This window comes from Homarus americanus, unplaced genomic scaffold (genome assembly GCF_018991925.1).
Source record: "Homarus americanus isolate GMGI-L3 unplaced genomic scaffold, GMGI_Hamer_2.0 scaffold33468, whole genome shotgun sequence".
Classification (NCBI taxonomy): domain Eukaryota; kingdom Metazoa; phylum Arthropoda; class Malacostraca; order Decapoda; family Nephropidae; genus Homarus; species Homarus americanus.
In genome coordinates this window covers 5,327,681-5,344,381 of record NW_024714177.1, presented here as the reverse complement: position 1 = coordinate 5,344,381, position 16,701 = coordinate 5,327,681, and the positions used below count along the sequence as shown (strand labels likewise).

The 16,701-nt window shown below is 40.2% G+C and overlaps 1 protein-coding gene across 3 annotated transcripts in view; it reads left to right on the top strand.

The window, feature by feature from the left end:
* Positions 1-16,701, top strand: part of LOC121877476 (FYVE, RhoGEF and PH domain-containing protein 4-like) — a 139,977-nt gene that overhangs the window by 87,641 nt on the left and 35,635 nt on the right. For all 3 annotated transcript variants that reach the window (XM_042383264.1, XM_042383244.1, XM_042383254.1), the window contains one exon: positions 12,636-12,858. In XM_042383264.1, the coding sequence (XP_042239198.1) occupies positions 12,636-12,858 (223 nt within the window). The remainder of the gene's footprint in view (positions 1-12,635; positions 12,859-16,701) is intronic.

Here is a 16,701-nt window from a genome sequence, read left to right as displayed (position 1 = left end):
TAAATACCTTTTATAAATCCTGAGATATAAATAAAAATAAATGACTAAATGACCAACTTGTCAATTCTCAATAGTTTCGGAGTTACAGCACATGGCAGGTTTGGTAGGAATGTGATGAAACCTACAGTCACCTCACATAAATTCCCTTGATTTCTACTTGTGGGGTCACATAAAAAGCAAAGAGTGTGTTACAGAGGTCCCAAACTGTGAGGAATTGTGGCGCTGTGTACAGGACAGTGTGACAAACATTCGCAACACCCCTGTGGTCTTTGAACATGTACGACACTCATTTGTGCCACGGGTTGAAGCCTACATTGAGCAAGAGGGGCAGAACTTTGAAACAATTGCTCTAAATTTTAATACCAGTACAAATCATATAGCATTATTATTGTTAATAAACGTCTCTAGCAACAGTGGATGTTTTATTTACGCCCCATATAGGTTTCATCACATTCCTACCAAACCTCTCATGTGCTGTAATTCCGAAACTATTGAGAATTGACAAGTTGGGCATTTAGTCATTTATCTTTATTTATGTCTCGGGAATATACCCCCCTTAATTATGAAAGATATTTACGTAACACCTTGTATAGTGGGGTCGGCAGTACGCTGCTTGTGAAAAGCAATATTTGACGTGATCCTATTACAAAAGGGCTTACTGAAGCCTAAGGAAGGAAGGGGGGATATTCCTTAAACGATTTTGAATCAACGAACAGGAATTGGAAGGAGAATCTAAAATATAGCCTCAAATAAGGTCACCAACTTGACCTTTACAGGTCATTCAAGGTCAAATAATAAAGTCGTGTTTAACGTATGATGTTTTCATATCAAATGAAAGCTCTCACGAAGACAACATACTTTTATTTCGAGGTCATTTAAGGTCAACCTAGGTAAAAAGAAGACAGCAACCCATAATTCGTTGTCGCTCGTCAAAGATCAGACGCCATTGTATAACCAACTCTTCGTCTCATTACACAGCGCCAAGGAAAGTTTACAACTCCTGCAATAATGACGACAACCAACAGGGTTGCAGAGAACCTCTGCATCGTCGAATAACAACCCCTTGACGAGAAACTCCATGGAGGAAACTGGGGGTCTCGCCTACAAGCTACGATGTTGTAATTATCGAAGTAGATTCTTATCCATACGACGTATCTAAAGCCATCTTGGTCAACTTTCGACGATTGTGGGTTTACTGTGTTTTTTCCTCGTCTGTGTGTCAAACTGAAGATTTTAGATCGTCTTGACTTGGAATGGGATTAATACTTTCCATAAAGCATCAAAGGAAATACGCGAAGCCAGAGTGACAGTCGATGACTCTGGTGAAGAAACACGACAACGAGTTGGTGGATTGACAAAGTTTCCACACAGTCAGAAATACAAGGTCACATTTTCTGTCACTCTCCTAACAAAGAAGAACGGTTTGCGTTGCTGACAAACGAAGTAGTTAAAAACCAATACTATCCCAGCAACAAGGGTTTGTATTTAACTTTACATGACCGTCTTATGCATGCGAGACCTGTAAATGGGATGACGGAACCTTCCTCTCATGGGGACATAGATACGAGAATAATTGTTCAACTTTTTGATGACTTTCAAGAAGATCGCAACTTTGTTCTTGTCAGGAAGGGAGATACGGACGTTCTTGCCATTATCTTGGGATTGTTCAGTGGCGAAGAGGATAAAGTACCGGCAAAGTAGTTTCAGGAGGTCGTATCTATAGCAGTGATTTGAGTGTGAAACTATGCCTGGCAAGGTAAGTTTGTATGGCCATGAACAAGATAATCAAGAGGGTATCTCGATGTGTTTCTCTGGGGTCAGATTTTAAGTAACCCCAGAGGTCCTCGTCGCCCAATCTTCGTTGATTTGTTATGGTTCCCTCACCTGAAAAAAATTCCATTAATTGTTCTATGGTGCACAACGTTTGGGAAACTGCGTACAAGAATTTTATACACGGTAGTGAATGTGTGTGGGGCATTGTATAAATACAGGTGCATATTGAAGGATACTCAACCACATAGCAGATGAAAGTATATAAACTGAAGAAAAAATCATGAAGGTTTATATCACCAGCTGTACAACTTGACTTGATGCCGTTGCAACACCATCGCGAGTGTTGGTTGCCTTATGAGAACCCTCCAGAGTTTCCGGTCCCATCACCGATGCCTCTTGCCTTCATGATCCCCATCTCTCAATAAGTTCGCATGGGCGCCCACATATATTTATTTATTTATTCACGAGGAATAACCCACCCGGGCACAGGTCATAGACCCCACAACAGGGCTTGGTAGTGGGGGAGGATAAGAGTAAAAAGAAAAAAATAGAAGAGAAAAAGACTGTTAATCTGCACCACGAAGATGCCGGAAAACCAGCTTTTTCAAGTGAAAAAGATTGTATGCGTATAGAAACACAGAAGGAAGAGCTTTCCACAGTTTGGCTGTGTGGGGAAAGAAGGATGTACTATAACGGGTTGTTATTCTAGTGTGACCGACATCCACAGAGAAACGGTGGGCACCGCGGGCAAGACGAGTGTTTAAGAGTCGAAGGCCTTGCCGGGGGTACACTGGATGCCAAATCCACCGAACATTGCCCGTTAAAATACCTGTAAAAGAGAGAGAGTGAAGCAACATTGCGGCGAAGAGAAAGGGAAGAGAGATTATTGACTATATATAAACAAAAAATTATCTGCTAGAGAGATGTGTCATACTTTTGAGGCTATTTTTCTATTTTTAGATGTGATTCATTTAGTCGACTTTGTCCGGCTTTGAAGAAAAAAAAACAAACACTGTACGTACATCCTGCGGACTCCCATAACTGTTTCTTACACCACTATATTTGGGAGTCTCTGACCATCCTTTCTTCTTCCCTGCTTCTATAATATAATCTGCGTTACTCTCACATCTATTATATCATCCCCTGTCTCAGTCTTTTGTCTTAGCACTGAATTTTAAACTTTTTTCCCTTAACTCCTAATATTTTTCTATGGCACATCACCTCCAAGGTAGGTATCTACCTACCTTGCGTCACCTCGAACAGCAAGTTTCCTCTTCTCCATCTCTCGGTGTTTATGTTCCCGAAATATATAATAATAGTGATCATTTCATAATTTTGTCATTCAAGACGAGTGGAGAATGTAGAGGCATGACCACATCTGCCCCGTGTCCTTTGTCTCCAACATATATACAGTACTGTAAACGATTCCACCAGCAGCCCTGGTGAGAGAGAGACCCACAATGGTAACGTGGGAAAGACAAATCTTAAAAAAAGGGAAACACTGGAGCACCTTATCTTTCGGCCTTATTCAAGACATTTTCAGAGGTAACTGACTTTACAGGGACTGAGAGAGGCTTATGACTTGACTTAACATCTGTAGATAAGGTAGAGGGCTATTGTTTGTAATGCTGAGTGGGAGGGCAGGGATTAGGATTGGAAGTACTTTGGTGTCAATTGGGAGAGGGAGGGGACTGGGTTAGGATCAAGGTAAAAGAGGGCGGAAATTTGAAGGAAAGTAAGAGATTGGCATTATCCGGGCTCAACCAGAAATGCTGAGGTCATAATAATTTTATTTGAACTTACATCTTGCGTGATTAGGTTCTAGCTCTCAAGCCTTTTTCATTTAGTTAAAAATATGTTTATTTTTGCAGTAGCCATTGTTCCAAGAAAGGGGTGACGACCTCTAGCCAGGTTCTTGTGGAGCTGTCTGAGCAACGTATCTTTTGTTTTAATAAGAGTGGAAGGAAGGGGCTGGAAGACAAGTGTTGGAGAGGCCAAGGATAGTGTCCTTTGGTCACTCATCTTTTTTTTTTATGAAACATTTTTCTGTTTTAGAGAATTGAAGCTTTTTGCTTATATTAGGGAGGTTTAATTTATAAGAAGAGGTGTAGGATCCAACTTGCTACCTTTGTTCACAAGGAGGTGGTCCTATTCTTTTTGGTTTAATTGAAAGATTGAAGCTTGACTTGAAGGTACAGTATTTATTGGCTATACAGTTCTTTTTGTTTTTGTATTAAATTTGATAATTTTTAGATGTATTTTGGTATTGGTGGTGAATTGTTGACTCTTATTCTGCTTAATCTGAACCAAGCGTGTTCTTCCCTTGCTCTTCTTACTGGTTCGTTGTCGAGCCAGTTAACTACAGTTTCTGAGTCTTAACTCTCGTACTTGTTCCCATGTTCTTTTGGCTTGGATGTAGATATCTATGTTTACTGCGTTGATCTTGGCTCTTCTATTGAGTTCTTCGTTTGTTACTCTTTCTTCATAACTGATGTTATACAGTAGCTGGGTCTTCATTTACCCGGTCAACTGAACCCGTGGAGTACCGCGTAAAACGAGAAACGCATAAATGAAATAACAGAACATATGGGATTAATTGAAATAGAGACTGGGCCGACCCCCAAACTCCACTTTTTCTGACACAATACGTACGTTGTAGTAAAAATAGCATCTTAACTTTATGATGGTATGCACACACACATAATATAGAAGAGAAATATCAATAAGAGAATACTATACTGTACCAGGTAAAAGAAAAATCAAGGTTTAACACTTACGTTAGGTTAGGTTAGAAAAAAGATCAATGTTTAACACTTACGTTAGGTTAGAAAAAATCAAGGTTAGGTTAGGTTTAACACTTACGTTAATAGAAGAGATGGGTCGGCATACATTGATGGGGGCTGGTTCCGAGGCAGAGGGCAGATTACTGGCAGATTACTATCCACCATAGTTGTCAGGGCCTCCCTGACAAATCCCTCAAAGTCCATAGCGTCACTGTCACTATCACTGGCTTGGGCTGGCTGTGGTGGGTTGCGGGCGAAGAAATCCGTGATGTTACGCTGACGGCTAGTGTTGATGTTGTCGTGACACATCTGGATGTACGGCTCCATAGTCTGCAACAGCTGGTTATTGAAGACTTCATAGCGGTGATCGTCAGGGTCATTGGAAAGGACAAGCTTGAGTTTCTCTGCAAACTCGATGGCATCCTTAACATTACCATGCGTTAACTTGTGTTCTTCTCGGGATGACGCACCACCTGCCTCTTCACTGACGTCATCGTCTTCTAACATCTTGTTGGCAGTCACCTCAGGATCCCTTACCACCTCCATAATGTTGTCGTTGATGGTCTCGGAGAAGCCTGCAGCTGTAACACTCTGGCAGCTTCTCTTGCAAGGTCCACTGCCACTGCAACAGACTGAACCTCACCAGTCACAGGTTGACTCTGCCTCCCACTTGGGATACCTTGCAACACATGCCGCCATGCGTGACGAATCGTTGCCACAGACAGCTGCTCCCATGCCTCCACCAAGAAATCAACAACTTTCTTGACTTTAAATTTCTTCCAAAACTGTTTGACGCGACTTCTTGGTCCGCCAACTCTTGTTCCTCGTCATCGCTATCAGTGTCACCCAGGTTATGCAACTCATCCTTGGTGTTGGTACAGTCGTTCAGGAGCTTAAACTTCTTTGTAGGGAATGCATCCTTAACGTTGCATATCAACTCCTGGTCCATGGGGTGGATTAACGACGTAGTGTTGGGAGGATGGAAGACCACTTTTACGTTGGGGTGACGATCCAACAGTAGGGGCGAGTGTCCTGGTGCGTTGTCAAGGAGCAACAAAATGTTGAATGGAACATTCTGTTGCTCGCAGAATTTCTTGACGTCGGAAACGAAACAGTCGTCAAACCAGGAGAGGGACAGAGCAGTGAACATCCACGCCTTACGTGCAGTTAGCCAGTGGACATTTAGCTTGGTCATGTCCATGTTCTTGTAGGCGTGCGGCTTTTGGCCAGTGTGGATCACCGATAACTTGAGCTTACAGGTACCGGAGACATTGGTGGTAAACAGGACGGTGATGCGCTCCTTCTGCAACTTCCGGACCCGACATTTGCTGGCAGACTTGACAACGAAGGTCTTGGAAGGTAGCTTTTTCCAAAACATGCCGGATTCATCCATGTTGAACACCTGGTCATCGGTGTACTGTCCTTCCTCCACAACTTCTCGTAAGAATGGAGGAAAATCACTAGCCGCAACATGGTCAGCATTCGCTCCTTCACCACCAATGTTAATGTTGGTGATCTTGTTCCTCTTCTTAAACCCTTGCAGCCACCCAGAGGAAGCATTGAAGGCTTTGGGCTCTGCAATTCCCATCTTACGTGCCACTGCTACGTACAGTTCACGTGCGTAGTCCTGAACTGACCGCGTGTCCACAGCCATGTTCCGTCTTGCCTGATGATTCAAGTAGCTCACAAATAAATTCTCCGTCTTGAGCAGCACCTTGTTCTGACAGTACTTCACCATTGAAGCACCTGCAGACTTTGTGATGTTCATGTTTTCTTTTATCTTGGTGGCATCCTTCTTGATCGTCCTGATCGTCGATTCGTTCACGTCATGCTGGCGCGCCAAATCAACTTGTCTCGTTCCTTTTTCTAAATCTTGTACGAGCTTGTACTTAACTTCGTAACTTAGGGAACGTCGTATCTTCTTTGGCTTGGGGCGGCTGGGTCCAGGTAATGCAAGGTTTTTCTGTGGTGGTGGGGGTCCAGTGGAAGCCATTCTTACGAGATTAGCGGGTACAATAGAACACAGTTTACACGGAGTGACTGGGAGGAGAGCAACTGACGCGGCTAGGTCAAGCGGCTTCTTCGCTCCCGTGGCAGGGCACGTCATATTACATTAAACCAATCACAGCTAGCGGGGGAGAGAGGTAAGGATGCTTGGCCCAATCACAGTCTGATACGTCATATGACGTCACCGATAACTCAACAGCGGCATACTGCGCAACCTTATTCGCGTCTCTTACCCAAGCATGGCGGGAGGTTTGAATCCAAAAATAGCGTGACTGGAGCGCCAGCTGCTCTCCGCGTAAATGACCAAATTTACCGCGTAATTAAAGCATTTCAATTCTGGCAAGGCACCGCGTAAATGACCAAACGCGTAAACAAAAACCGCGTAAATCCAGACTCAACTGCATATGAATCTTATGCTTTTATGTTGTACCGTTTGAAATTTCTTGATTCTCGTTGCACTGAATGAGTTTGTTGATACAGGCGGGTAGCACATTACTGATTTTATTAATGCCATGTATAATTTCCTTTTGTTTGGTATGTTCAGGATTTTTAATCTTCTTATTTTTGAGAGTTTGCTACTTTTTCATTGATGAAGCTCTGGTAATCATTTTTTGTGATTTTCAGTCCCAGGATGCTACCTTCATTGGTGTATGGGTAAATTTCTCCATCTACTATTTCTGGGTAGACGTTTTTCTTGGCAATTGGTATGATTTTAAATTTGTTGATGCTTGTCCGTATTTTCCATTTCTTTTCGTAGTCATTTAAGTTTTTTCATTGCTAAGGCCATATGGCGGGCCATCATTGCTTCTGATTTTTTGGGATATAATATGTTTTGTGTGATGTCATCGGCAAAGATAATGTGCTCATTATGTTGCGTTGGTTCAGGTAAGTTGTTAGTATATATGGAGAATAGTGTTGGGGATAGGACGCCTCCTTGGGGCAATCCGCTTTCTAGGTCGAAGGGTGGACCTAAATGGTTGCCAATTTGTAGCTGTGCTGTCCTGTTTTACTTTTATCCTCTTCACCACCGATCGGCTCGTTAGCCGCTTGGGCGATCGGTAGACACATAGGATTCCTTCTATTTCTGCAGGTAGGTCTAGTTTTAGTATTTTATATGCTAGTCCGTTGTGCCACGCTTTATCAAATGCCTTTGCTACATCTCTTAAGACTATGTTTACTTGGTTTCCTTGCTGTTTTTCTTTGGCTATGATTTGTTATTATTGCCATTGCCGTTTGGGTTCCTCTCCCTCTTCTAAAGCCGTGTTGTCTTGGGTTGAGTTTGTTGTGGTTAGCCAGGAACTTATTTATGCGTTCCAAGAGTTTCCCTGGGAAGATATTGGAAGCATAATGTGTTGTCTAATGGTAAACCCTGCTGCCATATGGCATCACGAAAATTGTGACCAAGTCCCAGGTTGCTGATCTGACTTCTGCCTCCTGCCTCATTTACACACAATTGCAGGGTCTCAATTGTTTCTCTTACTATTGACAACACAACTTACATATATTGTTTCTCACTTTTTATTTTTATTTTATTTTTGCATTTATTTATGGTTCTTTATTATTATTATTATTATTATTATTATTATTATTATTATTATTATTATTATTATTATTATTATTATTATTATTATTATCATCATCATCATCATCATTATCATTATCATTGTTATCATTACATTTTCCCCCCCAGGCCCCGATGTGGGTCAGTGATCTGTGCCCGGGTGGGCTGATCCCCGTAAAAAAAAAAAAAAGTAAGGATATAGGTCTATAGTTTATTATCTGTTTTGGGTCCTTGCCTTCTTTGGGCAGGTTTAATAACATGTTTTGGGTTATGCCGCTCATTCCAGGGGATTTTTCTTTAAATTTGCGTAGGCAGTGTAATAGTTCATCTTAATTTATGAATTTATTGGGTCTTAGTCTTTCTGGGCTTCCTGTGTGGTAGAGAGTCAGCCTATTGCTTTGTTCTCATAGCCAGTCTTTAATTAACTCTTTTTGTTCTTTGTCAAAACTTTCATTTTCTCTGTCTCTGTCACTGACCTAGGGAGAGTGAGCGAACTGGCCTAGAGAGGAAACACGTCAGATATGTTGCTGCTGATTTGCGCTGACCTCAGTCTGCCCTCGCTCGCTCCCCAAAGGAAATTTCACCTCAGCATCTCATAACATCAACACAGTTGATAACTTGGTGAATAACTACTGAGTCATTGTTGAATAACTTAGTGAATACTTTGGTATTGTACATTTGGGTACATATTTATATACAGTAATACAAATGGTGCTGTTACACTGAGTTTTTGTCCGTTTTGGTCTTTTTTACTTTTTTTTACTTTTATCTTTAATGTAGTTTGTCTTTTTTTCGTGCCAAGTAGTTTGTTGATGTTTTGCCAGAATTTTTTAGGCTTATATACATTGGGTGACCTTACATAACTTCAGGTCAGGTCAATAACATGGGACCCACTATTCCACACACCACCTCCATCGCAAACACATAACACATAACAACAGGTCAGGGTCCCCTGGAAAATTTTAATAAATTATCTAATTCTAAAATGAAGGAGTTATTGAAAAAGAACCCAGATATCATCAAACAGTTCTCACAAATCAATCTCACTTTACCTCATATGTATGGATTGATCAAAACACATAAGCCTTATAATCCATTACGTCCTATCGTGAGTTCTGTGGATTCTGTTACTTACAAATTTTCCAAGTGGTTGGTTAGGATGCTATCCCCTCTTACAGGCCAGCTATCTAATTCGCATATATGCAACAGCAGTGATTTAATTGATAAACTCAAGAAACACAATGAACCATTTGAGTTCATAAGTTTTGATGTAAATTCGCTTTTCTCTAGAGTACTTGTGAATGACCTACTTTCATTCCTTTAAGATAAATTGCATCTGTTAAATTTGACTATTGAACATGACATATTTCTCAAATTGATAGAGTTATGCATTACTGACAATGTTTTTAGGGCAAATGGAAAGTTTTATATTCAAATTTTTGGCATGAGTATGGGTAAATGTCTTTCTCCTTTAGCCTGTATTTATATGGATTTTTTTTTAGGCTAGATTACTACCCAACATAGGTGATTTTATTCCTCCATGGTATAGATATGTAGATGATGTTCTTTGTCTCTGGCCTAGAAACTGGGACCCACTGGAATTTTTGGACAAGCTTAATGATCTTGTCCCTAGTACCTGTATTACCTTCAAAATTTAAAGAGAAATAAATGGATTCCTTCCATTTCTTCATATGCTTCTCATGAGAAATGGTCACAACTATAAATTTAAGGTGTACAGAAAGCCTACAAAGGTAGAGTTTCATATATTTTTTATCGAGTCACCATGAGTCTACCAAAATGTCAGTTTTTCTGCTATGTTTTTGAGATATTTGCGAATATTTTACTCTGAATTTATTGAAGAGGAACTACAACACATTCAGTTCATTGCACAAAAACTTGGCTACCTTTCATTGTTGACCGTTGTCTTAAAATTGCAAAAAAATCCCTTTATTGTACTAGTACTAGACAAGTTCCAACATTTAAGAATATTTTGTCTGTACCTTATCGCAAGGAATTTGCCCCGTTAGTTCAATCCCTCAAAGTACCAAACATAAATGTTGTTTTTAAGTATGGCTCAACTATTACTAGTATGTTAATTAAGAATAGCCCAACCTTAAATGTAAATGTTTACTGTATTCCATGTAGCAATTGTAATGGAAATTATGTAGGTCAGACTGAGAAAGCATTACAACTTAGAATAAAATAACACAAGTATAATATTAGAACAGCATCTGAAAGCAGTGCACTTTTCGTTCATATAAGGAACAATAATCATATCATGGATTGTGAAAACTGCATAGAAGTGTTTAAATCAGCGTGTCACAGAAAGACTTCTAGTTGAAGCAAGTCTGATTAGGGAAATTAATTTTGTAAACCTTAGTGATGGTCAGTACAAAACTGATGATACGTAACACAATTTTATTTGTCAGTGGCCTAAGGTTAAAAATGCTTTCAAAGCATTTGAGTTGGATGTAGGGTAGATGATTAGTGGGTCTCATGGTTTTTACTTGATCTGACCTGTTGTCTTGTCACCCATTTTTACAAGCTCTTCTTTCATTTACGATGGAGGCGGTGTGTGGATTAGTGGGTACCATGTTATTGACCTGAACTGATGTTATGTAATGTTACCTATTGTATATAAGCCTCTCTCAGTCCCTGTAAATTCAGTTGCCTCTGAAGATGTCTTGAATAAATACAAAACCTAAGTTGCTCCAGTGTTTCCCCTTTCCTGTGTGATTTTATCAAGATTTATCTTTTCCACGAATGTTCACCTGTAGAGCTACCCAGGAAAAAACATCTCACATATCAGAGAAGGATGCTTGATGAAAGTAGGCGAATTTCACCATCTCTTCAAGGAACGTCTCCAAGATCAAAGAAGGTTCACGAGTACACCAGAATATATTCTGATTAGGGACGAGGCCTACCAACCCTGTGTATATTTGTTGAAACCCTATCCTCGTAATGCTCTAAAAAAGAAAAAAAATTATTTACAGATTATCACATGCCAGGCGTATTAAGAGCATAAGACCATAAGAATGGAGGAAACTGCAGCGAGCCTATTGGCCCATACTGGGCAGTCCCATTTATACCTAACCCCTATCGCTCATATATCCATCTAACCTATGTTTGAAGCTATCCAGCGCACAGGCTTCATCTCCCTATTTATTATCAGGAGCGTTGTGTCCACGACACTTTGGGAAAAGAAAAGGGAGTCTTTGTTTTTGTTCATTTAGGTGAGACAAAGTTGGTCACCATTCTCAGGGGATTGAACTACGGGGAACATCTCAAGCTATTAAGGGCACTTTTCCTCTTAACCGTGCTGGGCCAACATGGTTCGGCCAGTTGAACTAAGAGGCGTTTGCGTCACACTGGGATGTTTTGTTGGCACATTCCCAACAAAACGAAAACAATAGCAAAGCGTCTAGACGAGGTTTGCCATGGATCTCTTTACAGTAGTTGAGGCCTTGCAGAATTGTGCTACAGTTCTTCAATCGGTAAACCAAGTGAGGTGTCTGCAAATGCTGAAGAAAAGACAGTGGGTGCATCATGAAGTTTGTTTACAAGTGGCGGCAGCTGGCTAGTCTGATCCTGAATTATGATTTAATAATACTAAAAAAGTTTTAAAGTGAGTAAATAAAAACATGACACCTTTTTATGTGTTAGATTTTAAATTAGTATTGTTTCATGATTTCTTTCAATTTGTATTTAAATATTCAGCACTTAAAATGAAGCTCATTGAGCACTAATCCGAGCAGCAAAGTTCGCCGCCAAACAGTTGTCCATTTCTCGCAACAGCCGAAATCCTACTGCTTGCTGGGCCATCAGGCCAGCAGCCAACATGTTGGGAGGAAAGTGCCCAGTGTGCTGCCACCTTTAAATGTGCCTAAATTGATGGGCAAGAGTCTATACCCAGACATTATTGAGACATCTTGTTTCTATTTGAGCAAGCACAGACAAAGGACAGGCTTTTAAAGCTTTACAAGCCAAGACTTTAGTTAAACTGTACAATTTTCTGCACACATCGTTCTGTGGATGCTTGATACATCCTTGTATCCAGTTTAACCAATTCTCGAATGTAAAAATCTTTAAGAAACTTTGCGATGCACTCACGAGGCTAATAGAGCAAGAAACGGGAATTATGACAATATATACATGTATAACTAATGTAAATTCCTGTTTTATTGGTCTCACTGATAAGTTTACAGAGGCGCTGCTAATGTCTGCTCTAATTATGCTCATGTAGTAAGTAGCTGGAAATCGTTGTGTTCCATAGTTGAGAGACTGAAAGCAGTAGGGCCGGGGAGGCAATCCTAGAAGTCAAATGCTGTATGACATTGGCGAGTAAGTCAACTTTTCTATGCTGTATCGGGTGTTTCGACATCTCCAGAAGGTATACCGGTATTCTTTGCTTTATAAAAACGAACAAACATTTTCGAAAATTTAACCTCCTTACTAGGCAGACCATCAGTGCTGACTGTGATGGGCTATTGATCCCCGTTCTTGTTTTGCAGAGTTTGTACAGAGACGCAGTTCTTCAGCGAATCCTTCGGTGACGGCGTGAGTGAAACAGAGAGCGAAGATGAAGAGGAGGATGCCGCGCCCATCACCATCCACCCTGCCCACACCACGCCTACCACTCCCCGCCCACAGTCCCGCCCATCATCACCCTCTAGGATGTCAAGATCACATTCTCCACTCTCTGATATGGACACCGAGTCCAAGAGAAACTCGCAGGTAAATATGAATGAAATAAAAAAGAGAGAATAAAGGAAAAACTATTAATGTGTGTGTGTGTGTGTGTGTGTGTAGTAGTAGTAATGTGTGTGTGTGTAGTAGTAGTAATGCGTGTGTGTGTGTGTGTAGTAGTAGTAATGTGTGTGTGTGTGTGTGTGTGTGTGTGTGTGTGTGTGTGTGTGTGTGTGTGAAAATGTGTGTGTGTGTGTGTGTGTGTGTGTGTGTGTGTAGTAATAGTAATAGAAGTGTAATAATAATAAACTGTTTATTAAAAGAGTTGCAGCCAGTGGCTGAAAATATACAAACTTACATTTGATTTAGACATAATGATATGCATTGAATACATTTACAGGGCTGTACAGTACATAAATCAGGAGTTGTTTATTATTTTAACAATAGATAAGATGGTGCTATTCTTATATCTATCGGTGCGGGCTCTTATGGGCTGAATTTTGTTGTAGTGGCGGACTGCGTGAGGTGGGAGGGGGGACTGCCGGTGGCATGAGGTGGCGATGACGAGGATGGTGCAGTAGTCCACTGCCAAACCTTGCTAGTGCTTGGTGGTGGAGGTCACTGGGATGGCATTTCCAGGGTGGAGAGAGCGTTGATGTAGCCGGAGTATATATATGTGTGTGTGTGTGTGTGTGTGTGTGTGTGCGCGTGCGTCAGTGGGAGGGTGAATATGACAGCATATACAGGTATAACATTATACCATGGGTTTAACTAATATTTTCGCAAATTAACAGTACTGTATCGTAATTATATAGTTGCCACCATTTTATAAATTGTGATGTAGGGACTTGCGAAGAAAGGTTATTTTACCAACAAAATCATTTTTTTTTTTAGTGTTTTCCCCACATAATTCATGAATTCGGGAGTCACCCCCTTCCCCAAATATAAATTATTTTTTTAGCTTATACAAGAGATCGCGGGCACCTTCGTGCCCAGTGAAAGTTTGAACGCTCGTGCTGGGCTAGCGTACAGCGAATGAGGGTGCGCCAAGTCCGTAGACTTGCATGGTTAATTAGGGTGCGCCAAGTCCGTAGGCTTGCATTGTTTTCCATCGTAATTATAATTGTTAATTAATGCCTTCCTAATGAAACCATCGACATGGGACCAGGTTTGTTCCACTGTACGAATTTTTTGCGATTTTTCCACCAAGTTTGATGAAAAACGATTGTGCCGTTTCAGCTGCCCAGAACAGACAGACAGACAGACAGACACACGTCTAGTCCTATAGTATATTAGATACAAGTCACTTTAATTAAATTTCTTTAATATATTTTTTTCTACACTGCTTATTAATTATGAAGTAAAAGAAGGCCTACACCTTCCACAATACAGGACATTAATGTTTATTTCTTTAATTTATGTTCCAAATAAATGTTTTATTTATTTATTATTTTATCAGAATTGAAAGACAGAAATTAGGGCATAGATAAAAGTGAATTGATTCAGTTCCAGTGATTTAAAGACATTATCAACCAGAGCGTCATGCTGGTTTATTGATTGGCTATCAATGTAAAATTTGTGTCATGAAATTTATTTATTTTTAATTGGTCTGAATAAAGGGTTGATTTTAAGAAAATAATAATTATTTTATTTGTTTTGGAAACCTCTTTAAACGCAAAAAGGAATTTCAATCACTTTATATTGTTCGAGATAACAAATTTCAAAGAAAATATCTTCTAAATTCTGTAATAATAAAGAGGTGTCATCAGTGTCCCAAGGTTGCGTACCCTGGTATACTATTGACCACCGACTCCTGAGTGGTCAGGCAGGAACCAAAAATTTTTCCTGATTGAGATATCACCACGTAGATTGCGTGAGGTGGGTTACCCAGGGGAGGCAAACTGTGACAGTCAGAATTATACAGTACCTGTACAGTATGTACCTAACCCGTGCAAACTGCGAAGCCGTGCAATTTTGCTAGTACGTATGTAATAAAAAAAAGCATTAAAACTCTCAATTGTTTGTTTCTCTTTATTTTTTTTAAGTACTGTATAACTTTAAGCATATAATTGTATTCCAGCCGCAGCCAGGTGCAACTTCGCCAAGCTAAGCTTAGCCAGGCACTCTTTATGATGCGGCATGATATCACCGCATATGATTCCCATTACTAATGAAACAATACACCAAAACCACACATCCTACTGAAATTCCCATTGAAATAAATAAAACGTAGATGCCTGCGTGTAAACTTGACTCCCACCATACTTTTAATTCACAAAATTAATAGCCTTACCCATGTTTATAGGTAGATAATATGGATAAGTGCTATGTATCCTTAATGGTCTAATCATCTCGGTACCCACCAGTATAATATACATTCACCAGCAGATCGATCATACAGTTAACAGATCGTTGACTTTTCCCGCAAAAACATTTGAAGCAAAAATGGTCTTTCTTTTTTGAGGCAAATAATATTTTCTTCTAATACTCTGGTAAGATTTCCGGTAATGTTTCAAGCATTTATAATTATATTGTAAACTGTAATGTGAAATATGATAGTAGTGGTATTGTGAAGAGGTAAAAATCAGTGGTCCCAACCTGTAGGTCGCGGGCCCCTTGGCATCCGCCGAACCACATTATGGAGCCCGCAAAGGGTTTATTAGAAAATAATGGAAATATGAAATACCCGGTAACTTGAAACGACTTTAGAGAGAGAGAGAAGGAACTGCGCGTTTGTCCCGCGTCTGTCGTGTACAGGACGTGTGTATTTACCCCAGAGAGAGAAAAAATTATGTACAGTCCCCTTCACTAATGCGTTTACATGGGCTCGTCATATAAACATTCCACAAATAATTACCCCGGTACATTGAGATTTTTGTGTTTTGTTTTACTTTGATTCCATAGTATGTTTACTATTGCGAGTTTCCTTCTGTCGAATGTAAGCAACACTGGGCTGCCACACTGCACAAAACCTGATGAGCCCCCTGTAAATGCACTAGTAGTGAAGGGAACTGTACCTGGTAACAGTTAGACTTGTGTAAAATTGAAAATAACTGTAAATATGAAGAAAAAAAAATATCTTGAATGTTGACCCAAAGCTTTGGCGTCCTCCACTATATTCACATTGACAAATGTGGCCTAGAGCCTACAAATGGTTGGGAACCACTGACATAAATTGTCCACTCTGGATGTTGTTATTCCACTGATGTACAGTACTGTAGATTGCCTAATAGTATAGTACATTTCCACATTAGGCTTCACAAATAGCCTTATAAGACCTAAAATAGAGGGTGATACGGTGATGCCAGAGGATATTGTGCATTTTAAATACTTTTAATTTATCTTATAGCAGTGACAAGTTTATTGAAAAAATAATGGTTGCCTGTCAGGCGAGGCAGCCTGTAAATTTGTATTGCCCAACAGAATTTTCAGTTTTCTCGGGAACCCTGGCATGTTAATTTGCGAACACTGTCCTCCGTGGGTAAGTGATGCATGAGGTTCTTGTCTAGTTTACTGTCAAAACTCTAAAGTATCTATTATGAAGAAGGAAAACGCCATAAAACAATATTTGAAATTTTCGTATTAGATCAGAACCAGTACAGTGGTCCCTCGGTTAACGAGCACAATCCGTTCTAGAAGGTTGCTCGTTAACCGAAAAACTCGTTAACCGAAACCATTGTTTCAATGGGTTTTTGGGTAATTGGTTCCAGCTCACCGAAAATTGCCTAAATTCAACAAAAAAGGTAGAAAAGTACACTTACTTTGAGGTGTGTATGTAGAAGGCTCCTGGATGATGATGATGGGAATTAGAATGGGGGTAGAGGAGAAGGGAGAAGAGAAGGCATTGGGGTGGAAGAGAAGTCACCCCATGGCGCCATTTCACCCATAAAA